Source organism: Ovis aries, chromosome 1 (genome assembly GCF_016772045.2).
Source record: "Ovis aries strain OAR_USU_Benz2616 breed Rambouillet chromosome 1, ARS-UI_Ramb_v3.0, whole genome shotgun sequence".
NCBI classification, from domain to species: Eukaryota; Metazoa; Chordata; class Mammalia; order Artiodactyla; family Bovidae; genus Ovis; species Ovis aries.
Genome location: NC_056054.1, coordinates 126,130,676 through 126,156,575, shown reverse-complemented (window position 1 = coordinate 126,156,575; position 25,900 = coordinate 126,130,676). Strand labels below are relative to the sequence as shown.

General features: G+C 38.1%; 2 protein-coding genes across 2 annotated transcripts; one reads left to right on the top strand and one right to left on the bottom strand.

Moving 5' to 3' along the window:
- Positions 1-1,677: 1,677 nt before the first annotated feature.
- On the bottom strand, positions 1,678-3,509 carry LOC101116626 (keratin-associated protein 13-1-like). Its single transcript, XM_004003747.5, has one exon. It carries the CDS (start codon positions 3,443-3,445, stop codon positions 2,948-2,950), a length of 498 nt encoding a protein of 165 aa, XP_004003796.4. The 5' UTR covers positions 3,446-3,509; the 3' UTR covers positions 1,678-2,947.
- Positions 3,510-24,293: 20,784 nt separating this feature from the next.
- On the top strand, positions 24,294-25,191 carry LOC101116371 (keratin-associated protein 13-1). Its single transcript, XM_012186553.3, has one exon. The coding sequence runs from the start codon at positions 24,344-24,346 to the stop codon at positions 24,845-24,847; it is 504 nt and encodes a 167-aa protein (XP_012041943.2). The 5' UTR covers positions 24,294-24,343; the 3' UTR covers positions 24,848-25,191.
- Positions 25,192-25,900: the final 709 nt, after the last annotated feature.

Sequence of the window (25,900 nt, the reverse complement as noted above, 5' to 3'; positions counted from 1 at the left end):
ATTTTCTCAGCTATTTGTAATACCTCCTCAGACAACCATTTTGCCTTTTTGCATTTCTTTTTCTTGGGGATGATCTTGATCACAGCATCCTGTACAAGGTCACCAGCCTCCATCTATAGTTCTTCAAGCACTCTGTCTATTAGATCTAATCTCTTGATCTATTTGTCACTATAAACATAAGAGATGTTATTTAGGTCATACCTGAATTGTCTAGTGGTTTTCCCTACTTCTTCAATTTGAGTCTGAATTTGACAATAAGGAGTTCATGATCTGAGCCTCAGTCAGTTCCTGGTCTTGTTTTTGCTGACTCTATAGAGCTTGTCCAACTTTGGCTGCAAAGAATGTAATCAATCTGATTTCAGTATTGACCATCTGGTGATGTCCATGTGTAGAGCCTTCTCTTGTGTTGTTCAAAGAGGGATTTTGCTATGACCAGTGCATTCTCTTGTCAAAACTCTGTTAGCCTTTGACCTACTTCACTTTGTACTCCAAGGCCAACTTTGCCTGTTACTCCAGGCATCTCATCACTTCTTACTTTTGCAGTCCGCTATGATGAAAAGGACACTTTTAGGGGGGTTAGTTCTAGAAGGTCTTGTAGGTCTTCACAGAATAGTTCAACTTCAGCTTCTTCTGTGTTACTGGTTGGGGCATAGATTTTGATTGCTGTGATATTAAACATCTTGCCTCAGAAATGGACAGAGATCATTCTGCCGTGTTTGAGATTCCACCCAAGCACTGCATTTTGGACAGTTTTGTTGACTATGAGGGCTACTCCATTTCTTCTAAAGAATTCTTTCCCACAGTAGTAGATATAATGGTCATCTGAGTTAAATTCTCCCATTCCAGTCCATTTTAGTTCACTGATTCTTAAAATTTCAATGTTCACTCTTGCCATCTCCTGTTTGACCACTTCCAATTTACATTGATTCACGGACCTAACATTCCCGGTTCCTATGCAGTATTGTTCTTTATAGCATCAGACCTTACTTCCATCACCAGTCAAATCCACAACTGGCTATTGTTCACTTTGGCTTTCTCTTCATTCTTTCTGGAGTTTTTCCTCTGCTCCTCTCCAGTAGCATATTGGGCACCTGCCAACATGGGAGTTCATCTTTCAGTGTCCTATCTTTTCGCCTTTTCATACTGTTTATGGGGTTCTCATGATTGAGGTTAGAAGCTTCTAGTTCAATTAGGTTTGTTGAATGTGTTTCTAAGGCCTTCTCATGAGCCACATGACTGTTTTCCCTTTGAATTTGTTTCCCAGTGGTGTCTTTAGTCCACATGTTACTCATTCCACATTACTTGAAGAAGAATTATTTCTCAATGCCAGTGCCAAAAATTCAGACTCACAGGATCTTTTTGTCTTGCTAATAAAAAAATTTAAATTCCTGTTTATACAAAAGTCAATGAGTAACTCTGCACCTAGATGACACATTACTATTAATTGTAACTCTTTGGATGTGAGTAACAGAAATCTCATTTTATTTTAATTAGTTTAAACCAAAAGAAGACTTTATTGGCCAATATAATCAAGGCGCATAAAAGACAAGTAAATCTGGCTTAAAGGATGCTGGGAACAGAGGCTCCTGAATCAGCAGAAACTTTTGTGTCCCACTTCTTTGTGTGTTTTTCTTTCTTTTCTTTTCTTTTTTTTTTTTTTTAATTTTCTGTCTCTTGAGAAGATTTCCCTGAACAGATGACGTGGTTCCTGAATTCCTTTTGTTAGCCGTGATTATTTCCAGTTTAGGAGAAAAGAGGCCCTCTTTTCCCAGATTCACTTAGAAAAAGTCTGAGGAAGAAGGAAGACAAATTAATAAACACTCATAGCACATGATTGGAGCAAATGGTGATGATAGTTATTTTCCCACTCATGAAGAGTTATTACTAAATGTATTATGAACAGTTTTAACTGAATTCTGACCCTACATTTAACTCTGAGACAAACAACTTGCTCAAATTAAAATAAACTCAAGGTGTGCCCTGTCTCAGATCTGAGTAGACCTCCCTCCCTCTCTCTTTCACACAAACACACCTAATAATCCATTCCCTATTTATTTAAAGACAACCATAATGGCAACCAACTCCAGTACTCTTGCCTGGAGAATCCCATGGACAGAGGAGCCTGGGGGGCTACAGTCCATGGGGTTGCAAAGAGTCAGACACTACTGAAGCGACTTAGCACTCACGCACATAATGTCCTTCAACCCATGGTACTTTATCTTTTCTCTCTTTCAAACCAATGCATCAGATTTATACAAATATTTGATATAATTTATTTTATAAATATTTCATCACCATAAGTGACATCTTCTGGACAAACTCTAAACCAGTTCTGATTTGAAAATGCAAAATCAAAATCAAATATGGATGTCAGCACAAGGTGTCCTCCTTGAAAGCACAATGAGAATATTTGCTCCACTATGAGCACACTTTCAATTAAAAAAAAAAAAAAAAAAAAAAAAGCCCTACCAGATTTGATGGTGGAAGACATGCACACTTATTAGCCCTTAGGCAGTGGAATACACAAAGAATTTCCCATATAGCAGGCCTGATACCATTTCCTGGGGAAATACAAATCCATTCCTAGGGAAAAGACTTTGAGGGTATGGAGCCCCAAAGATAGATTATAAATCAAACTTAAAACCAAAACAGAACAATGAAAACATCAGATGCAAGAGTGAATGAATTTATTAGGTGAAGCAAAGCTGGGTTTCCATGCATTTTGTAAGAAAAGTTTATATAATTCTGATTCAATTGTTTCAACAAAATTACAGATTTGAACTCAATATTTTGGTTATTAATTTCACTGAAAGGATTAGTGAGTCAGTGTTCGACACTAGAGAAAGGATGAGATGCTGATGGTGAGAGGGCTTAGCTAACATTTCTGAAAGGGGCTATGGTAGCTGTAAGTAGAGACTGAAACGTTTTGCTCAGAAGTTCTGGAAATTCAACAAGTTGATCTACGGAAGTTTGATCTACAGATTGGCCTATAGCAAGAAGACTGGCAGCTCCTAGAAGCCAAGTAGGCTGGGTGGTAGAACCTGGATCCACACCTCAGGGAAGGGAAGCCATGAATTCCATAACCCAGCAGTCTGAAGACTCTGGATCCACAGCCCACTCTGGATCCCCAGTCCAGAGAGTAGCAGCTTCTAGATCCATAACCCAGGGAGCAGCCTCTAATAGACCCACATCCTGGAGAACCAGAAAAAGTTATCTGGAAGGGACTGCAGAGCGTGGAGGTCCTTGGGCAGTAGCAGGACGTCTGACAGGGCTTCAGCACCACAGGGGTGGGCCGGCAGATCCTGGGACAACAGAGGTCAGTCCTGTAGACCAGGTTGCTGAGGAAGGAGGAGCCACAGGAGGAGCCACAGGAGGAGCCTGGGTAGCCCAGGTGGACCCCGAGGGAGCGGGAGGAGAAGTTTTCAGAACAGCATTTGTAGGACATGTTGTTGACAGGAGATGTGAGATCAGCTGAGTTACATGGAGGCCACTCTCTGAGCTTCAATGTCATGACCTGGACTTCGAGTGTATATTTATACTCTTAGACCTGGATGCGTCACTGTGAAGAAAGATGGTTCTTCCTCCTTTCTCACCATTTCATACAGGCATACCTCCCTAAATTATTGCTTAAATGTATCACGTCTTCACATACTTAATTATGCTTTAATCATGCTGATAGAAAGAAATTACTCAGTTTCTTTCCCCTGGAAATTGATGTGACTTGACTTCCAAAATCATCGGTCGTCACATCTCCAAATAGCCCCTCCCACTTCTCATCCATGTGTGCACTTATGTCCTGTTCCTACCAGGTAATCTTACACACATTTTCCTTCACTTGTAGTAGGTTATTGTTCAAAATCGTTTCATGTCATCTTCAAAAACATACTATAAGGATTTCTCCAAATACTAACTATATTCAATGGTCTTACCAATCTATCAGTTGGAACTTTTTCCTATTCTAATTCATATAATTTTTGAAGAATATGAAAAATATGTTTATATACACATATATGCATAATTGAATCACTTTTTCTGTACACTTGAAATTAGCAGAACACTTTAAATTACGCTTCAGTAAAAATCCATGAAGTCCTTGATATCCATTAATTTGGCTTAATTAAACCAATTCATTGGCAAAATTTTCATCCTACCTTTTCTGTGATACCCTTGACTTTCTCACATCTGAGTTCATGATCAGAATTAAGGGATAGAGACAGCCATCCTTGGTGTTCAGGCCAATAAACTGCTTTAAAAAGAATGGAAGCTTAAAACATTTCCTTAGATGATATTCTTTTAAGAAACAATAAATATAACTCTGTGAGAGAGACCTTGAATAAAGTGTGTGCTAGACTTGAACATCTTCATGTACCATCTGATACATCTGTCTTGTAGTAAAGTTCCAGGGAAAGTTAACATTTCCTGCAACAACTAACTTGAAGTATTAGAGCTATATGAGTCTTTACCGTCCTCTGATCAATCTACACATAAAAAAACATTGTCCTAGAGAGGTTTAGTAACTTTCCTTTAATAACTCAGTGCCTGAAAAAAATTGAAGTTTAGACCTTGATCTCCGTATACTGAGTCAAGATTCAAACACTGCAAAGATAAAAGCAAATTCAACTTTAACCTGTCTCATAAATGAATCTACTAAGCTTACTTACACTAAGATATAAATGCCTGATAAAGGCTTATTTACTTCTCCTAAGAATATTTGCATTGGGTAGTGTCCAAGAGAGAATTCCATGCATCCCTCATCTTTATACATTTAAAGTATATTTGACTTTCTAGCCTAAGAAAGAGAAAAAAATCCTGTGCAATCTATACTTAGATTAATGGGTAAAAAAGAAAGAAAAAGAAGAAGAAGAAAGACTTTTTAAAATCTGGCCTGTTCCCATTTGTCTTCTTTTGAATCTAACATTTTATTTGATTGAACTAAGGGAAATAGCATTCACAGCTGTCATTGAAAAGAAAGCTCCCTAACTACCTGAAAATTAAGTTGCTTTATTCCAAAGCATGCTGCTTCAGAGCACTTAGTTACTTTGTTTTATGATTATCTCTGCCATGCAGAACCCAAAGTGTAGCATGCATCACATGAAGTGCCCTTGTGCAATACTTAAACCATCACTCTGATTCACAGAAGTAAAATAAGCTGTGCTTTATGAATGGATACCTATTAAATTTGTTAAAGATGTATGCGTCACTCTCAACACATGGGATCCTTTATTGTGCCAGCCTTTAACTTCTTTGGGATGGATAATGTTTATATATTTCTATTAATAGTTGGTTTCTGCTTAAAAAAAAAGAGATGATCTAATATGCATATGTTCTTGCTTTTCCAGGCCAGCTCTCTGTGTTTGGGAATTAAAATGAAAATGACTCAGGAATAAGTCAATTCCAATTAACATCCCCTCAACCCATTCCTAATAGGTTAACACTTTTCATTAGCGTTATTTGTGTACATTGTACAAGTGCTAATTATTAACTCATAAATGCAAATAAATGTGTCCCTCTGAAAGTCGGAAAAGGCAAAACAAACTAGAGTAGCTTTAATAGTTCAGAAGTACATCCTGGAACTAATAAAATACTCTGTGTGCTTTGTATGCACAGGCAAATGTTTAAGAGAAGAAAAAAAATCACTCTCTGGTTAAATCAGAGGGAAAATGCAATATTGGAAAACTTTTTTATGAGAAATAGAGGAATACCAACATTACATAGAATAGAACACATTTTAGAGTACCCACTAGTCATAAGTAGCTTATGATCTGAATGACTTAAATAGTGATGGTTTTTCTAAGTGTCAAAAATGACAGTCTCTTTTACAATGTGTTTTCAGCCATTTTTGAATACCTTTCCTCTACTAGGCAGTAGTAGAAAGAATGAAAATCCATGTGCTCCATCCTATACCTTTTTCCCTTCCTGTTCACTTTTCCTCTGCATCCTCAAAATTGCCTTTTCTAGACCTAAAGGATCTTTGCATTGCCCCTTCACCAAAGGCTCTTCTTAACAACTAAGGTGTTTTTAAAATTTCTATAGTTTTTTCTTTGTTTCCAATTTTTATTCATCTTATTTCTTTTTTTTTTTTTTAGTAATTTTTTTGGCCTTATCAGGAGGCATATGGCATCTTATTCCCCTGACCAGGGGTGGAACCCTGGCCCCCTGCAGTGGAAAAGTGGAGTCTTAACCACTGGACCACCCTGGAAATCCCTTCACTAACAGCTTACTTTCCAAACTTTCTTACCAGAGGGTGATCTGCCTGTTAAGAACTATTGCTAGGTATGGGCTGAAAGACCATTTCTGGGTAAAGAACTTGAGATAAACCACTTTCTTTTCCAGAGGGCATTCTGCTTCATTGTTAGAATTCTTCTTAGTACTGGTACTCCTCTTGTATGATTACAGCTTTTTAATGCTTCATATTGACCCAGTTTACATCTTCAGAACTGCTCATCCATAACTTTTAATTGAAGTGAAAAGGCCAGAGTAGCTGACTTCTAAAGGGTTCTGCTTACAGACCTCTCTGATTTTTTACACTTGGGTTTACCCATTGAAAAGTAACAAAACATCTTTAAAAAAATGCTAATATAACTTCCCTCTTTCAGAGGTTCATTCAAATCAAGTTTCATCACTTATCTTTATTAAAAAAATTTTTTTAAGAGAACAAGCATCTTTTGAATCTTATTAAGCTTGACGGCTTCAAAATAGAATACATGCTCCAGTTGAAAGGACACCCCAGTTGACTTACCACCATCGCTTTTTATGGATATGAAAAGTGGACTTTTTAACAGCCACAGTTCTACCTCACTTCCCCTTGGTGCCACATTGAGCAGTGTGTGACTAACAGGGCAGAAGGGAGTGATAGGTTTCACCTTGTATTTGAAGGGAAGATCAATCCCCGGGTGTTGGGTGGATCATTTAACTGGTAGAGGCAAGTGGAAATGTTTCCAAAACTTAGTTTTCAAATCTCCATCTTGAAAAATTTTAAAGATGGAGATAATCTGGAAAAGAATTCTTAAAGGGCCAGAAAAGGAATTCAGTTTCATATTCAACTCTATGTTGTTCTGTTGTTGTTTTTGTTTGTTTTTGTTTGAATTGAGCACTGCGGGCAAAACAAAAGCAGAGCACAGCAGCTGCAAGCTTCCACCTATAGCACAGCAGGGTGGAAACTCAGACAGGTTTTCTGTGTAGCAACCTTGATAATTTCTTCTAAATAAACTTTGGTCTTTTCTCTTGAGGCCTCCAACTCACTGGCAGAGGCTCACCCATGTTATGAAAGGTAATCTGCTTTACTCAAAACCTACATTTATACATTATACAGAATTTATACATTTATACATTATACAGAAACATCTGGGTTGGTGTTTGGCAAACAACTGGACACCATATCCTAGCCAAGTGGAAACACTAAGGTTAACCATCACAGATGGTTATCAAGGCATTCAACAATACTTGTAAATCAACTGTTGTCAGGCATCAAAGTGTTAGTAAACAATGCTTTCATTAGAAAAATGCAGTTATTTGTCTCTGTACTATATTCTTTTTGTTAATTTAGTATTTGTTTGTTTTAGCAACATTGATAATATGGAACCTGTGGAAGTCTCAGTATCTTTCAGTCATCTGGATCAAGTTATATTTAAAGTTTCAAGATTTAAAACTACAACTGCATTTGAAAAAAAATATGAGATTTTTGATACAAATGTTTTACAAAGGTAAAGCACCATCTGGGAAAGACAATCATCTTGTTTACACATATAAGAAAGAATGCTTCAAAATATTCACAAATAAGTACTGCTAATGGCATCTCTGACTTGATGGACATGAATTTGAACAAGCTCTGGGAGCTGGCGATGGACAGGGAAGCCTGGTGTGCTGCAGTCCATAGGGTCTCAAAGAGCTGGACACGACTGAATGACCCAACCGAACTGAAATGTAAACTAAATTTACATATACTCTAAACCTCATCATAATAATGAAGTTTGTGTATTTATTTACCAAAAATCACAAATTAACTTCCTATAATTTTGAAATGTTTATTTGAATAGTTTTTAAAACTCCTGACTTTGAAACATGAGACTATAAATCTTTCTCATATAGGAAGACACATTTGTTAGGGTGCATTAGTACTTTGCTGGTGGCTCGGATGGTAAAGCATCTGCCAATGGTGCGGGAGACCTGGGTTTAATCCCTGGGTTGGGAAGACCCCCTAGAGAAGGAAATGGCAACCCACTCCAGTATTCTTGCCTGGAAAATCCCATGGATGGAGGAACCTGGTAGGCAGTCCATGGGGTCCCAAAGAGTTGGACACAATTGAGCGACTTCACTTTCACTTTCTTTCACTTAAAGTTGTAAACTGTATTTGCCAATTCCTGTAGGATGTGAATTTTCAGTCACCATACTTTTTATTATTAACATTTTAACTATGACATCACTGAAATAATTATGCTTAAGTCCTGTAAGTAGTGGGAAAGCCCTGGAGAGTTCTTTGAAACTAGAAATATACAGGAAAGCATTTTTGGTTCTTAAATTAAAAGGCAGGTAAAATAGATTTGATAGTCTAATTAACTTTTTAACACAATGCAGAATCTCAATTTTCTCTCTTAATGAAATAACACTAGCGAATAATGGCTTTCTAGGAGGTAGTCCATGGGGTCACAAGTGAATAATACTTAATAAGCATTTTATACAGGTCAGACACTGTTCTAAGCTATTCATCTGGTGAATAAGAAATGTTATTTAGCACACAGATGAAGAGAGACTACACACCATCACAGCTTTATCTGAGTCTACACTCTTAACTGTGTACTGTCTCAGTAACAAGGAAGATAGATAAGGGAGGTGGGGAGGGTCAGGAGTAAAAGTTTTGAGGCAAGTTAAAAAGTGAAGAAATATTAGAAGGACATAGTCAGAAATACAAGAACAATTTGCTAATGGCTCCAATGGTAAAGAATCTGCCTGCAATGCAAGAGACCCTGAATTCGGTCTCCTGAGTCAGAAAGATCCTCTGGAGAAGGAAAACAGCAACCCACTCCAGTGTTCTTCCCTGAAGAATTCCACGGACAGAGGAGCCTGGAACCCTACAGTCCATGGGGTTGCAAAGAGCCAGACACTACTGAGCGACTAACACTTTCACTTTCAGGTTTGGGGCATGCTCAGGGTCTATTTTTGGTTCCTGTTATCCATTCTGTTGAAAATAAATTTTAATTACACTGTAGTTTGTGTATGATTGAACCAAACCAGAAAAACCACCACCATCTGCTACAACTTCATGCCACCCTAGGCTTCAGTGACACCAAAAATGTTCTATATTCCTTAAAAGAAAAACGAAACTCTTCCATCTGATTCTCTAATCTTTTACAGATTCTCGAATCTTTCCTGAATATCTTCCTTTTCTTGTGATTCAAATAAACTCCATAGAGTTGAACTTCAGAACCACCTCAAATAATGGTACTCATGAAATCCTTCTAGCTTTTTTCTGACAAGATCTCCTTAGTTCAAATATATTCATCAGCTTCACACGTTTTTTTGTGTTGAACCTGAAAATTATTTTAATTTCTAATTTACATGACAGAGATTATGAGCATGCAAAAGTTATAAAAGAGACAAGTTCAGGACTACTAATAATCAGAAGCAAGCTCACAGAGGAGAAAGCATAGAAATAAATACTAAGATGTTGAAAAAAATTAATCCAAAAAGTATTTCTGGGTAAAAAGAGATTCAAAAAAGGGGATATAGATTAGCATAGAGATTAGATGGAAAGGAAAGAAAGTAGATTCAAAGTGCAGTAAACAAACAAATCAACAAAAAAAGAAACCACTTGCCAGCAATTTTACATTTACAAAGTAATTTAATTCTCCTAAGAAATATGTGACTTTATCACTCCCATTTTCCAGGTAAAGAGGCAGATACAAACAAAATTTAACAAATTATATAAGGCTGCAACTTATAAGTAAAAGAATTAATCTTTAAATTCAGGTTTATTTTATTCCAAATTCCATTCTCTTCACTTACCATTAATTTACTCATTCACTGTATTCATTTCATTTCCTTTCCTGAGTTTCTTACTCTGAATAGTATTTCATGAGCTTTGAGAAAGTCTTGATATATAGATATATAAACAATAGAGCCCATGAGTAAAGTCTGAACTCCTTCATTTGTTCTATTTACTCATTCTCCAGGCAAGATTACTGGTAGCCATTCCCTTCTCCAGGAGATCTTCCCAATCCAGGGATGGAACCCAGGTCTCCTGCAGTGCAGGCAGGTTCTTTACCTTATGAGTCACCAGGAAAGCCCCAAATCTGAATTATTAGTACCAAATACATCCACACGTTCTCCCAAACTCTGACTCTGTTAGGAGCCTGAAATATATTTCTGGATGACTTAGGTTGAATTTGGATTCTGCTTCTTTGAGATAACATTTAGGTCTCAAGTGGAACAGCAAGTGCAAAAGAAAGATCTTTCCTCAGTATATTCCTTAAGTTGTCCTCATTGCTTTACCTCGCCAGGGATGAGGAAAAGCTAATTATTTTGGGGACTTGTAAAAAAATATCTTGCTTCGGGCTCCAAGTTTGGATAGAGACCAAGAGAGGAAAACAGAGAGAAAAGACAGATAATTAAAATCCAGCTATAACAATGATTTCAATATCTGGGTTACCTGGCTTGTGAATTCTCTAGAAACTCTAGGCCTTGTAGCTACAGGGTATTCCTTAGAGAAAGCAGGATCACTGTGTGTTAAAGCCAAATAAAACTAAGGACACACAGAAACCACTGAAATACCTAAGTAGCAGCCTAATCCTCACTTTTATGCTAATTTAAGCAAATTACCATAAAGCAGGTTGGAATTTTGTTATTCTTTTATCACATTTTAGAAAGAGATGATTCAGAAAGTGGGTAAAATAAATTGTGTTCTGAGAAAGGGAGAGGAAGAAATGGGAGATAGAGGTAGGAGGGAAAATTGTGTGGTGGGGGAAAGAGGGAGAGAGAGTATTTCATAAGAATTAATTTGCAGATTTCTAGTTGCTTAGCTTGGATTACTGGTGAATTAAAAATCTCTAGTTAGTGATAAAAGGTGGATTTTGAAGGTCTAATATTTTGGCAATTGATAAGAATCTCCTGAGCTAGCAGAACTGAAATTTTCTTAGTAATAGTTTTAAGAAATTAGATCTTCAAGATCTTGTAAATGTGTCATGCTGATTTGTACACCTCTGAACACACACTCAGCAGTGGCCATGGGACTGGAAAAGATCAGTTTTCACTCCAGTCCCTAAGAAAGATAATGTCAAAGAATGCTCAAACTACTGCATAATTGCACTCATCTCATATGCTACTAAAGTAATGCTCAAAATCTTCCAAGTCAGGCTTCAGCAATATGTGAACTGTGAAACTCCAGATGTTCAAGCTGGATTTAGAAAAGGCAGAGGAACCAGAAATCAAATTGCCAACATCCTCTGGATCATCAAAAAGAAAGAGAATTCCTTAAAAACGTCTACTTCTGCTTTATGGACTATGTCAAAGCCTTTGATTGTGTGAATCACAACAAACTGGAAAATTCTGAAAGAGATGGGAATACCAGACCACCTGATCTGCCTCTTGAGAAATCTGTATGCAGGTCAGGAAGCAGCAGTTAGAACTGGACATGGAATAACAGACTGGTTCCAAATCAGGAAAGGAATACATCAAGGCTGTATATTGTCATCCTGCTTATTTAACTTATATGCAGAGTTCAGTTCAGTTCAGTCACTCAGTCGTATCCAACTCTTTGTGACCCCATGGACCCCAGGGATGCTAGACCTCCCTTTCCATCAGGGTACGTATGCAGAGGATATCATGAGAAACTCTGGGCTAGATGAAGCACAAGGGAGAATCAAGCTTGCTGGGAGAAATATCAATAACCTTAGATATGCAGATGACATCACCCTATGGCAGAAAGCGAAGAAGAATTAAGGAGCCTCTTGATGAAAGTGAAAGAGGAGAGTTAAAAAGCTGGCTTAAAACTCAACATTCAGAAAACTAAGATCATGGCATCTGGTCCCATCACTTCCTGGCAAATAGATGGGGAAACAGTGGAAATAGTGATACTTTGTTTTGGGGGGCTCTAAAATCACTGCAGATGGTGACTACAGCCATGAAATTAAAAGACGCTTGCTCCTTGGAAGAAAAGTTATGACCAACCTAGACAGCACATTAAAAAGCAGAGACATTACTTTGCTAACAAACAAACATCTAGTCAAATCTATGGTTTTTCCCGTAGTCATGTATGGATGTGAGAGTTGGACCATAAAGAAGGCTGAGCACTGAAGAACTGATGTTTTTAAGCAGTTGGAGAAGACTTTTTAGAGTCCCTTGGACTGCAAGGAGATCCAACCAAGCCATCCTAAAGGAAGTCAGTCCTGTATAGTCATTGGAAGGACTGATGTTGAAGCTGAAACTCCAATACTTTGGCCACCTGATTTGAAGAGCTAACTCATTTGAAAAGACCCTGATGCTGAGAAAGATTGAAGGCAGGAGAAGGGGACGACAGAGGATGAGATGGTTGGATGGCATCACCGACTCAATGGACATCAGTTTGCATAAAGTCTGGGAGTGGGTGATGGACAGGGAGGCCTGGCATCCATGGGATCGCAAAGAGTCGGACACGATTGTGTGACTGAACTGAAACTGAACACACACTGGTTGGGAATAAGGTGAACTTATCTCTCCTGGAAAAACAGTAGGAATGTCAAGGAAGCCCTGTCCATCCCTAAAAGTGACAAAGGTCCCATATCCACAGCCCAGAGACTATAAACCACAAAGTAGTTGCAAGATTACAGTCTCATCTTCTGGATAGACCAATGAGGAAAGATGCTCATAAGTGGGCACAGGATACCTGGAAGGTTCCCTACGGACAGAAGAAGCTTGGTAGACACTGGACATAGATAGTTTACTATAGTCTCTCATTTCTGGAAAGGTAGGACTCCCTTCTTTGATAGTAATTCTCTCCCTATAACTTGATTCACACCTGTAAAGACCCTGTCTTCCAACAAGGTCCTATTATGAGGTATCAGAATTTATGACTTCACACTATGAATTTTGGGGGGACAGGGCACAATTCAACCCATAACAAGAGACAAGCAATCATTAAAAATAGAAAAAGAGGCACTTTACAAAGTTGATCAGATATAGTTTCAACTTTATTGGGGTTTAATGAGAAATTAGAGTGAATTTCTCCCAAAGAACTTTGTAAACATTTACCCCTGGGTACAGTATATGAAGAAAACATTCTGGTCAAATCTTCTCTGCTCAGTTCAGTTGCTCAGTAGCATCCGACTCTTTTGACTCTTTGTAACCCCATGGACTGCAGCACACCAGGCTTCCCTGTCCGTCACAAACTCCCAAAGTTTGTTCAAACTCATGTCCATCAAGTCGGTGATGCCATCCAACCATCTCATCCACTGTCGTTCCCTTCTCTTCCTGCTTTCAACCTTTCCCAGAATCAGGGTCTTTTCCAATGAGACGATTCTTTGCATCAGGTGGTTAAAATATTGGAGCTTCATCTTTAGCATTAGTCCTTCCAATGAATATTCAGGACTGATTTCCTTTAGAATTCTCACTAACCAGTTATCTAATTGAAAGGAAATTAATCTGCACAGACAAGGCTGAATATGTTTTATTCATTTATTAGGAAACATAGATCATTTCCCATTTACAGAATGAAAGTTGCTACTTTCATGGCCAATCATCCATTAATCACCATGCAGAACAGCAAAGCTCCCTACCACTGCCCACTCTCCACCGTCTCGTATTGACAAAGTGCCATGGTCTTTTATTTCTATTTCCTAAGGAACAAGGCAGCACACTCTCAGTTTATGAAGCAATAATCACGTATCTTCAATTCTCAGCAAGTAAAAATAGCAATGTCAATACTAAGAGGTCTGGTATCTCTCTTTTTAATAAATGTCCATTATGAAACAGAAACTGTGAAAAGAACATTATGTTTCACATCTAGATCCTTCTAATCTGATAGATTAAGACATGATGACAAGGGATTAATTTCCAAAATATATAAACATGTTAATATTTTTTAAAACTCAATCAAAATATGGGCAGAAGACCTAAATAGACATATCTCCATAAAAGACACAGATGGCCAACAGGCACAGGAAAGAATGCTCAATGTCATTAATTATTAGAGAAATGCAGATCAAAACAATAATGAGGTATCAAATCACAACTCCCAACATCAGAGTCTACAAATAACAAATACTGGAGGGAGTGTGGAGAAAAAGGAACCTTTCTACATTCTTGGTGGGAATGTAAATTTGTCCAGCCAACATGGAGAACAGCATGGAGGCTCCTGAAATACTAAAATAGAGTTACCTTATGATCCAGTGATCCCATTCCTGAGCATATATCTGGAGAAAACTCTAATTTGAAGAAATACATGCACTCCCATGTTCAGAGCAGCATAGGAGCACTATTTACAGTGGTCAAGACACAGCAATAGTCTAAATGTCCACTGACAGGTGAATGGATAAGGAAGATGATGTAGTTTATATATACAATGGAATATTACTCATCCATAAAAAAGAATTGAAACAATGCCATTTGCAGGGTCATGGATAGGCCTATAGATTATCGTACTAAATGGAGTTATCAGAAAGAGAAAGACAGATATCATATAATTTATATGTTAAATCTAAAAAGAGATGATACAGATGAGCTTATTTACAAAACACAAATAGACAGGCACACACAAGGAAAATAAACTTATGGCTGCCAAAGGCGAACGAGGAAGAGGGATAAATTGGAAGTTTGGAATTAACATATACATGCGTGCATGCTAGATTGCTTCAGTCATGTCTGACTCTTTGTATCTCTATGGACAGTAACCCATCAGGTTACTGAACCCTCTGTCCACAGGATTCTCCAAGCAAAAATATTGGAATGGATTGCTCTGTCCTCCTCCAGGGGAACTTCCAAACACAGGGATCAAACCTGCACCTCTTATGTCTCCTGCACTGGCAGGTGGGTTCTTTACCACTAGAGCCACCTGGGAAGCCCAATATATACATGCTACTGAATATAAAATAGATGAACAAAAATACCTGCTGAGTAGCATGGGGAACTATATTTAGTATCAAGATACTAAATCTGAAACAGAAAATACTGAAAGTGAAAGTCACTCAGTCATATCCAACTCTTTGAGACCCCATGGACTATACAGTCCATGGATTTCTCTGAGCCAGAATACTGGAATGGTAGCCTTTCCCTTCTTCAGGCGATCTTCCCAACCCAGGGATCAAAGCCAGGTCTCCTTCATTGCAGGCAGATTCTTTACCAGTTGAGCACAAAGGAAACCCATATGTGTGTGTATGTGTGTGTATGTGTGTATGTACATAATTTAATGACTTTACTGTACACCTGAAAGTAACACATCTTTGTAAATTAACTACACTTCAATTTTAAAAAGTGATTGAAATGAAAAAAATCATGATGTTCAGACCTGAAGCTTTCTAAAGGATTCTGTAAGAAACAGACCGATGCTTTGAAAAACAGATATGCACAATTATGAACTCAGGTTTTCAGGGCCACAGTTGTAAATTATCTTGAAATTGCTTGCCTTTGGAAATACTCTATTAAAAAGGCATTATTACACTGAGATTTCAGCATTTAAAATGAGTGCCGGAAATTCTTCATTAATTATTTCTATTCTAAAATTAAATAGCAATAAAGCTAATTAAACATCGAGCTTTTTAAGAGAAATGAGTAGAAATGTTTAACTACTCCTGAAAATGAACATAATGCATGGTTCTATTCAACCGAGGAAATGAATAGATTTCCATGAGAGTATTTGTTGTTGCTGTTGTTCAGTCACCATGTTGTGTCCGACTCTGTGACTCCATGGACTACAGCACAACAGATTTCCCTGTTCACCACCATCTCCTGGAGTTTGCTCAAACTCCATTTGAGTCAGTGATGTCAAACACCGATATCATCCTCCCTTGCCCCTGTCTCTTCTTGCCCTCAATCTTTCCCAGCACCAGGGTCTTTTCCAATGAGTCAGCCCTTCACATCAGGTGGCCACAGTATTGGAGCTTCAGCATCAGAGTTGAATATTCAGGGTTGATTTCCTTTAGGTTGAATGTTCACGGTTGATTTCCTTTAGATTGAATATTCAGGATTGATTTTCTTTTGGAAATGATTTGATATACTTGCTGAGAGTATTGCCAATTTAGAAAGCTAAATCAAAATGAATAGCAAATGAAAAACAAGTAAGGGGGAAAAAAAGGGAATGAAAAAAGGAGAAAGTAAGAGATGGGTGGTGATGAGGAAAAAAAAGGGAAATGAGACAAAAAGATTAAAAGAAGCAAAACAGCCTGTGAGTGAAACACTAACTTACTAAGTTAGGAAGTCATTTATAATGGATTTTGAACCACTGATTAGTACTGTAAAGGTTTAAAATAGTGTTTTCTACATGGGATTGCAGATTGCAGTTGCAGTGAATATTCAGGATTGATTTCCTTTATAATTGAGTGGTTTAATCTCCTTGCTGTCCAAGGGACTCTCAAGAGTCTCCTTCAGCACCACAGTTCAAAAGCATCAGTTCTTCAGTGCTCAGCCTTCTTTATCGTCTACCTCTCACATCCATACATGACCACTGGAAAAATCAGAAATTTGATTATATGGACACTTGTTGGCAGTGATTTCTCTGTTTTTTTAACATGCTGTCTAGGTTTGTCATAGCTTTCCTTCCAAGGAGCAAGTTTCTTTTAATTTCATGCCTGCAGTCATGGTCTGAAGTGATTTGGGAGCCCAAGAAAATAAAGTCTGCCACTGTTTCCACTTTTTCCCTTTCTATTTGTGCCATGAAGTGATGGGATCAGAAGCCATGATCTTCATTTTTTGAATGTTGACTTTTAAGCCAGGTTTTTTCACTCTCTCCTCGTTTACCTTCATCAAGAGGCTCTTTAGTTCTTTTTCACTTTCTGCCATTAGAGTGCTATCATCTGCTTATCTGAGGCTGTTGATATTTCTCCCAGCAATCTTGATTCTGGCTTGTGAGTCATCCAGTCCACCATTTTGCATGATGTACTCCACATAGAAGTTAAATAAGTAGGGTGACAATATATAGTGTTTATGTACTTCTTTCCTAATTTTGAACCAGTCTGTTGTGCCATGTTTGCTTCCGTTGCTTCTTGACTTGCATACAGATTTCTCTGGAGACAGATATGGTAGTCTGCTATTTCCATCTCCTTAAGAATTTGCCACAGTTTGTTGTGATCCACATAGTCAAAGGTTTTAGCATAATCAATGAAGCAGAAGTAGATGAGATATAACTCAGCCATAAAAGTAATGAAATGATGCCCTTTGCAGCAAGATGAGTGGACCTAGAGATTATTACACTAAGTGAAGTAAGTTGGAGAAAGACAAATATTATATGATATCACTTATATGTGGAATCTAGGAAATAATACAAATAAACTTATTTACAAAACATACTAAATTTATGGCTATCAAAGCCCCTTTTAGAGATATAAACTGGGAATTTGGTATTAACTAATACACACTACTATATATAAAACAAATAAACAACAAGGGCTTACTCTATAGAACAGGTAAGTATATTCAGTTTCTTGTAATAACCTATAATGAAAAAGAATCTGTAAAAATATACATGTAACTTTGCTGTACATCTGAAACTAACACAACATTGTAAATTAACTATATTCCAATAATTAAAAAAAAGAAATATTCAGAGTGACCAAGCATACTGTATTCTATAATACCTTATATGTTTGTTTGTTTTATTTAAATTTCATGTATTTTGAAATACTCAAATCTTGGTACTAGGATAAGTTTAAAAGTCAGTATAAAAAAAGATACCAAGAAAGGATGGAGGAACCTGGGCTTAATTCTAGGAATAAATAGGCTAAACTATGCTTTGTGCTATGCTTAGTTGCTCAGTCATGTCCAACTCTTTGCAACCCCGTGGAATGTACCCTGCCAGGCTCCTCTGTCCATGGGTTTCTCCAGGCAAGAATACTGAAGAGGGTTGCCATGCTCTCCTTCAGGGCATCTTCCCAACCTAGGAATCAAACCCAGGTCTTCCACATTGGAGGCAAATTCTTTACCATCTGAGCCACCAGGGAAGCCCAGACGATGCCTTACAGCCCTTTAACTACTTTTATCAAAACCTCAGTCTACTTTGTCTAGGACAGAAGTCTCTGGGCACCAGCAATGTTGCCAGAACAAAATTTTTGCATCATAGAATTTGAGCACTTAAATGGGAAAATGAGTAAACTGAATTAAGCAGCTTGCACTGCAAATTGAGCAAGAAAACAAAAAGAAAGACCCTAAGTTAGAGATTTCTCTGTAGTCAGAGCGCTTTCCATTTACCTCCAACAGATATTGGGGTACCATGAGGGTGCTCAGTCATGTCCAACTCTTTGTAACCCCATGGACTGTAGCCCTCTGGGCTCCTCTGTCCATGGAATTTTCCAGGCAAGAATATTGGAGCAGGTTGCCATTTCCTAATCCAGGGAATCTTCCCAACCCAGGGATTGAACCTCTATCTTGGTCTCTGCTATGTCCACTGCTGTATTTAACCAACCTATCACTACAAGACCAGTTCACTCCAGAGAAAATAGGACTCCATTCTTGTCTAGGGATCTGTCTAGTTAGAAGAGTGAACTGCCTTGGAAACAAAAAATCTCAAGTAATCCTCTACTTTTAAACCTTGAAAATCCAGAAACACCTTGGAATAAATTCTTACTCTTCAGTATCCTTTTTTCTGGTCTCTTCCCTGTGTATTTTCTACCCATATTTTCCCCAACCTGCCTAACCCATCTCTGCAGATGAAGAGGGTTCATGAGCAGAAAGCAAATTCAATCCTATGTTTCCTTTCAGAGGTCAGATGAACAAAGACAGAGTAAATATGGAGCTGCTTTCTGTATGCCACTCGTCATGCCTTCAGTCAGTAAAGACTTTGGGAAGAAAGAAATGAGGCAGGAGATAGTGATCAGGAAGAAGCCAATATCCTCAAAGTGGCAGGAGAGGAAACTTACTCAACCACACATCTTCCAGCATTTTCTCTTTTTGCTGTCTCACTACTTTCTAAGAGAAAGACTTGGTACCAACTGGATAAATCCAAAATCACTGCAGATGGTGACTGCAGCCATGAAATTAAAAGACGCTTACTCCTTGGAAGAAAAGTTATGACCAACCTAGATAGTATATTCAAAAATAGAGACATCACTTTGCCGACTAAGATCTGTCTAGTCAATGCTATGGTTTTTCCTGTGGTCATGCATGGATGTGAAAGTTGGACTGTGAAGAAGGATGAGCGCCGAAGATTGGATGCTTTTGAACTGTGGTGTTGGAGAAGACTCTTGAGAGTCCCCTGGACTGCAAGGATATCCAACCAGTCCATTCTGAAGGAGATTGGCCCTGGGATTTCTTTGGAGGGAATAATGCGAAAGCTGAAACTCCAGTACTTTGGCCACCTCATGCGAAGAGTTGACTCATTGGACAAGACTCTGATGCTGGGAGGGATTGGGGGCAGGAGGAGAAGGGGACGACGGAGGATGAGATGGCTGGATGGCATCACTGACTCAATGGACGTGAGTCTGAGTGAACTCCGGGAGTTGGTGATGGACAGGGAGGCCTGGTGTGCTGTGATTCATGGGGTCACAAAGAGTCAGACACGACTGAGCGACTGAACTGAACTGAGGTCTTATAATGACCATAAATTCTGAGTTGAAAAACTTCCAAATCTGTTAATAGGTATTGTCAACCTTCCCTCAGCTACCCAATCAAAGAAAAAACAAAAAGTAGCTAGTAATTGTACAATCTTTTTATGCTTTATTTCATTTAAGATATCTGCCATTTGAATTCTCTTTTCAGTAAATCAACATATATTTATGGAGTACTTACTATATGCCATGGTCCATTTCAGTTTCATTTATATACTCAATATGCCAATCATCTGATTTTTAACTAAAACCTCCTTTTTATTCTGCCTCCCAAGTGTAGCTATGTCTGTCAAAACTGCTGCTTTCTCCCGTATTTGTAGTGAGTCATTACTAGTCACCATGAGGCCATCTGCGCAAAGTCACTGAGAAGTGACTTGCAGCTTTTGTTTAATGCTGCATTCTGCAAGAAGGATAGTCGTGCTACTAAATCCATCTTCAGCATTCCTAAACAATAGCATATGTAACAGCTATTATATGTCTGCAGTAGCAAGAAGGGATATAGTGTATTATTAGTAGGAACTGTCCATTACAATAGAAGTATGATGTTATAAACAGAAAATAGATTTCCTTTTTTTTTTTTTAATATTTTGCTTGACTTTCTTGGAAATGCAATTCTTGTACAAAAGTGGTTACACTTGTCAGGCATGTGGCATGATTTCACCCAGCAATAAGCATCTCCTATGGGCGGCTGGCTAGACGTTAAATCTTTAATTTAACAATGTTGGTGCATCACAGTCACAAGTGGAGTGGCCGGGAAAGGAGTTCAATCACTCAAGATTTTAAAAAAATTATTTAGTTTCAGGTTGGTTTGTTGTGTATTCAGCATTAAGATTTAAGTCTTTGCCCAGTATATAAAATCCTGCTGATGTATAAAGTCAGAGGATCACAAACATAAGTGAGGTAGTCTAATTGACTTGTGATCTATTTCATAACTGATGTTTTATATTCCAGCCCAAAAGCACAGATTCACAATATTTTCCTATAAAACACAGGAGAATATCCTTCTACCACACAAGAGAGAGTTTGTTTTCACAAATTGTCTTTTTTAATATTTATTTTATAATAGAGAACAGTTGATTTATTGGAGAAGGCAATGGCACCCCACTCCAGTACTCTAGCCTGGAAAATCCCATAGATGAAGGATCCTGGAAGGCTGTAGTCCATGGGGTCGCTGAGGGTCAGACATGACTGAGTGACTTCACTTTCACTTTTCACTTTCATGCATTGGAGAAGGAAATGGCAACCCACTCCAGTGTTCTTGCCTGGAGAATCCCAGGGACAGGGTAGCCTGGTGGGCTGCCGTCTATGGGGTCGCGCAGAGTTGGACACGACTGAAGCGACTTAGCAGCAGCAGCAGCAGCAGTACAGTTGATTTATAATGTGTTAGTTTCAGGTGTACCGCAAGTGATTCAGTTATACATATACATATATCTATTCTTTTTCAAATTCTTTTCCCATTTAGGTTATTACAGATTGTTGACTAGAGTGTCTTGTGGTATAGAGTGGGTCTTTGTTGGTTATCTGTTTTACATACAGCTGTGTGTATATATCAATCCCAAATTCCTAATCTACCCCTCACTCCCACCTTTTCCCCTTCCACCCTCCCCCCAACCAATGCTCCTACTCAGTAGCTCAGTCATGTCCGACTCTTTGAGACTCCATGGACTGTAGCCTGCTAAGCTCCTGTCTGTGGAATTTTGCAGGCAAGAATATTGCAGTGGGTTGCCATTTCCTACTCCATCCTCCACCCCCCTCTGCCCACAATTGTTTTCTAAGGCCTTGAGTCTGCTTCTGTTTTGAGTTCATTTGTATAATTCTTTTAGTCTCTAAGTCATACCTCCTTCTCCTACTGATAATAGTATTAACAGGATAAAAGCTGTGCTGGCTTTATGATTATTGGTAACTGAAATTAGCTGAGTGTTCAGAGATTTGGGGAACTAGTGGACACATACTCCATATGAATGGAGCAGTTTGTGTTCAGCTCCAGGCAATGGCAAGAAAGGGAGCCAATTATAATCAGATCTTCGGAAATTTTGACAGCCATAAATCCGCATTCCATGTGATTCTTTTGATTTCTAAATATTGACAACTAATTTGAAATTTAATAAAAAACCTGTGGAGACCTGTGCTTGTGCAGTAAACACAGTTATGTGGGTTTGTTTATGAAAACTTTGAAACTAGAATTTTTGACTAGCATCTGTTTCAAAATGGAATAGACATTTTCAGAAAACTAAAAGTTTAGACAACCTGTCACTAGCCTTCCAGCTGTAAAATATATAATTAATAGCTATACAAAGTCAAAACCAAAATAATCCTGTGTGTTCAGTGGCTCAGTTGTGTCCCACTCTGTGACCTGATGAACTGTAGACCACCAGGCTCCTCTATCCATGGGATTTCCCAGGCAAGAATACTGGAATGGGTTGCCATTTCCTTCTCCAGACGAATCTTGCCCACCTAGGGATCAAAACAGCGTCTCCTGCATTGGCAGGCGAATTCTTTACCACTAAGCCGCCAGGGAAGACCTAGCATACCGCAAAAAGATGTGAGAAGGAATGAAGAGTAAACAAAAAATATTCCCCCGTGGCTCAGTGGTAAAGGATCTATCTGCAGTGCAGGAGACCCAAGTTCAGTCCCTGTGTTGGGAAAATCCCCTGGAGGAGGAAACAGCAACCTACTCCAGTATTCTTGCCTGGGAAATCCCAATCCATGGAATCTCAAGAGTGAGACTTGACTGGACAACTAAACAAAAACAACCTCAAATATATAATCAAATATTACTTATAGCAACATAGGGAAATACATACAATGTGAATAGAATATGAGTAAGCATACACAAAATGAAAATAGTGAAATCATAACACATGAATTGGGATAAGGATAAATGGGTTTCCCACATTTTGTATTGTACAAAATACAGTAAAAGCATTAATTAGCAAATCAACAATTGCCCATGGTCCCTAAGGTAGTACTATCCCATAGAGCTTTTCTTGATGCTGAAATATTTTTTACTAGCAATTTCCAATATTAGGTATCCATTAGTCACATATTATCCGTTGTACACTTGAAATGTGGTGAATATGGCTGAGGAACTGAAATTTAATATAATTTACAGAAATTGAGCTTGAAAGATATGACTAGAGGCTACTCTAATGGATGGTATGCCTTTAATGTAACATTTGAATGACTAATAATGTATATCATCCTGGAAGTCTGACAGGATGACTGTCAAGAAATATCTTGCTTAATATGTTAAGAAAAAAAAATCATATAGCAAACTTTGAGACTAATAAAGTGGCCCTAGTATTGTTTTTGTTTGTTTGTTTCATTTCCTGGATATATCTTTTACTTTTCCCTTTTCTGTTTTGTTATAGTTAAGAAAATCTAGTTTATGTAGAAAACAAATTTCATTTTCAGTTCAGTTTTATATATGGACTATTTTGTCACATGATATTTAATTATATATGAAGTCAGATTTCTACCTATGTATTTACTATTTTGTTGCTATTTGGTCCATCTTTAAATTTCTTTATGTTGCCTTTCATGCTTCGGGGGCATAATAAAATGGTTTAATGCCATAATTTTATTATTTTGTTATTTTTTCCAAACTTTTAATTTTGAGCAGTATCTTAGATTTTAATGATCATTCTTAAATTTATTACTGTTTAGTCCCACTTATAGATTAAGAATTTTGTTAGAATTGTGCACAATGTGTATTTACACATAAGTCACTCTTATTTGGTCTTCTTTAATGCTCCTGCATGCAATTCCAAATTTCCTTTTGCAATTATTATCTTTTTAATTTGTTCATTTTGGGTTTACCTGATATAGAAAACTATAAAAAGAACCTATTTGGTTATTTTACAGTAGAAAATAATCTTAAAGAAATAGAATCAATAAAAACTAAGTTTTACAGTGAAAAAGAAAATTGTATGAAAGAACCTGAAAAAGTAAAAATATTCAGAAAGTATTGCTTGATTGGAGTTGTTCAGAAGAGAAAGATCTCTAGAAAATTTTAAATACAGAAGACAAGAGGGACAATCTGTATACATGAAAACCCACAAACTATGATACTGAACTTTTAAATTTTCCCTTTCCAAAGAATTTGAGAACCAAATGTATATAAAAATAATTTTAGGCAGTGAAATAAATTTAGAAAAGTAGCTTATTGATGGCAAATAGAGTGTCTTTATACCACTGACAAAGAAAGGCTATTAATATTTACTTCATCTTAATCCCTGCCCTTAGAGCTAATCATCCCCAGCTGATATACAGTCAAATGCACGAAGAATCTCAAACCATTGAGAAGAGTAGGGGATTTCCTGGCAGTGATGACATTAAAGGCAGGTAGTCATAGAATTTCTGACTTAGGAACACGTCATCAGCTTAGTCCTTTAACGACATGGTGAATTCACCCATGAGTATGAGATGAAAGGAATTTTTCATCAGCAGTTACAGAAAATATTATTGAATTTCACATTTGGAGATGAAAGATTACAAGCATGAGAAAGGTGACTATGAATGCCACACCCATGGCTGAGAATATAAAAACACTCCAGTCTGGGAGGTGACGTTAAACCTCAGAATCTTCTAGTCACTCACCTGAACTCACATCACCTGCGAAGATGTCCTACAACTGCTGCTCTGGAAACTTCTCCTCCCGCTCCCTCCAGGACCACCTGCGCTACTCAGGCTCCTCCTGTGGCTCCTCCTTCCCCAGCAACCTGGTCTACAGCACTGACCTCTGCTCTCCCAGCTCCTGCCAGCTGGGCTCCTCTCTCTACAGCCAGGAGACCTGCTGTGAGCCCATCAGGACCCAGACTGTGGTGTCCCGTCCCTGCCAGACGTCCTGCTACCGCCCGAGGACCTCCACGTTCTCCAGTCCCTGCCAGACGACTTTCCCTGGGTCTCTGGCCTATAGGTCCAGCAGCTGCAGCTCCCTGAGCTCTGGATCCAGAAGCTGCTACTCAGTGGGCTGTGGAGGCCGTGGCTTCAGACGCCTGGGTTATGGAATCTGTGGCTTCCCTGTCCTGAGCAGTGGATCTGGATTCTGCCGGCCAACCTTCTTTGCCTCCAGGAGTTGCCCCTCTTCCTGTTACAGGCCAACCTGTGGATCTGTCTTCTATTGATCAGCTTGAGAAGAGTTCAGATGTTTTCTGCAATGTGTCCAATCTCTTAACAGAGCTTCTATCATCTTCATGATCTCCAGGAAGATTAAGGGTGCATCACAATTTTTCCAGTCATAAAATACTTACCAAAAACCATCTGCCATGCATACTTAATAATTAACTTTATTGATTGATTTACTGAATGCATTAATGGAGTTAGTAAAATGAATTCAATATATTACTAGATCAATTAATGAAATTTATGTTAAGAAACAAATGAATTAATGTTCATGAATTAATGGAATCCTTGTTCATGTATTCACAAAATATATAAAAGCCTAAATAAATATAATAAACTCTTTCAATCTGGCTTCTAAATATGCTGCTAATTTTATTGTTAGTTTTAACTGGTTAAATTTTGTGTTTTTTTCTTTTTGCTTTTTTATGGAGGGATATTTAGGTTCAAGTTTACTATACCTTTGAAAGCCAACTTTGGAAACCCAATATTGATAGATTTGAACGAATTTCTTGTGAGCTTTGGAGCTTACCCTGTGACTCAGTGGTAAAAGAATCTGCCTACAATGCAGGAGATGCGGGTTCTATCCCTGGGTTGGGAGGATCTCCTGGAGGAAGGCATGGCAACCCACTCCGGTATTCTTGCCGGGAGAAGCCCATGGACAGAGAAGCCTGAAGGACTGGATCCCATGGGGTCCCTAAGAGTCGGACATGACTGAAGTGACTGAGCACGCACATTGTGGGCTTTAAATATTTTCCTTCAAAACTTCTGCTTTCTGGAATCCTTATATTGCATACATAGACTTCATATGCTTAAAATCTCAGGAGTGGCATAAAACACATTTCCTTCAAAAGATTCAGGGCATTGATGTTTGTTGATTGAAGGAGGAAACAAGGAACTTAGAAAATACAACCAAGTGGGGGAAGTTTTTAGATTATATGGGAAGTTTTGTACACTAGCTTAAAGAGCTTTCTTTGATTCAATCCATGTTGGGTGACAAAAAAAAAACCTTATTACTTCATCTCACTGAAACTGTGATGTGTAATTGATTTCTTCAC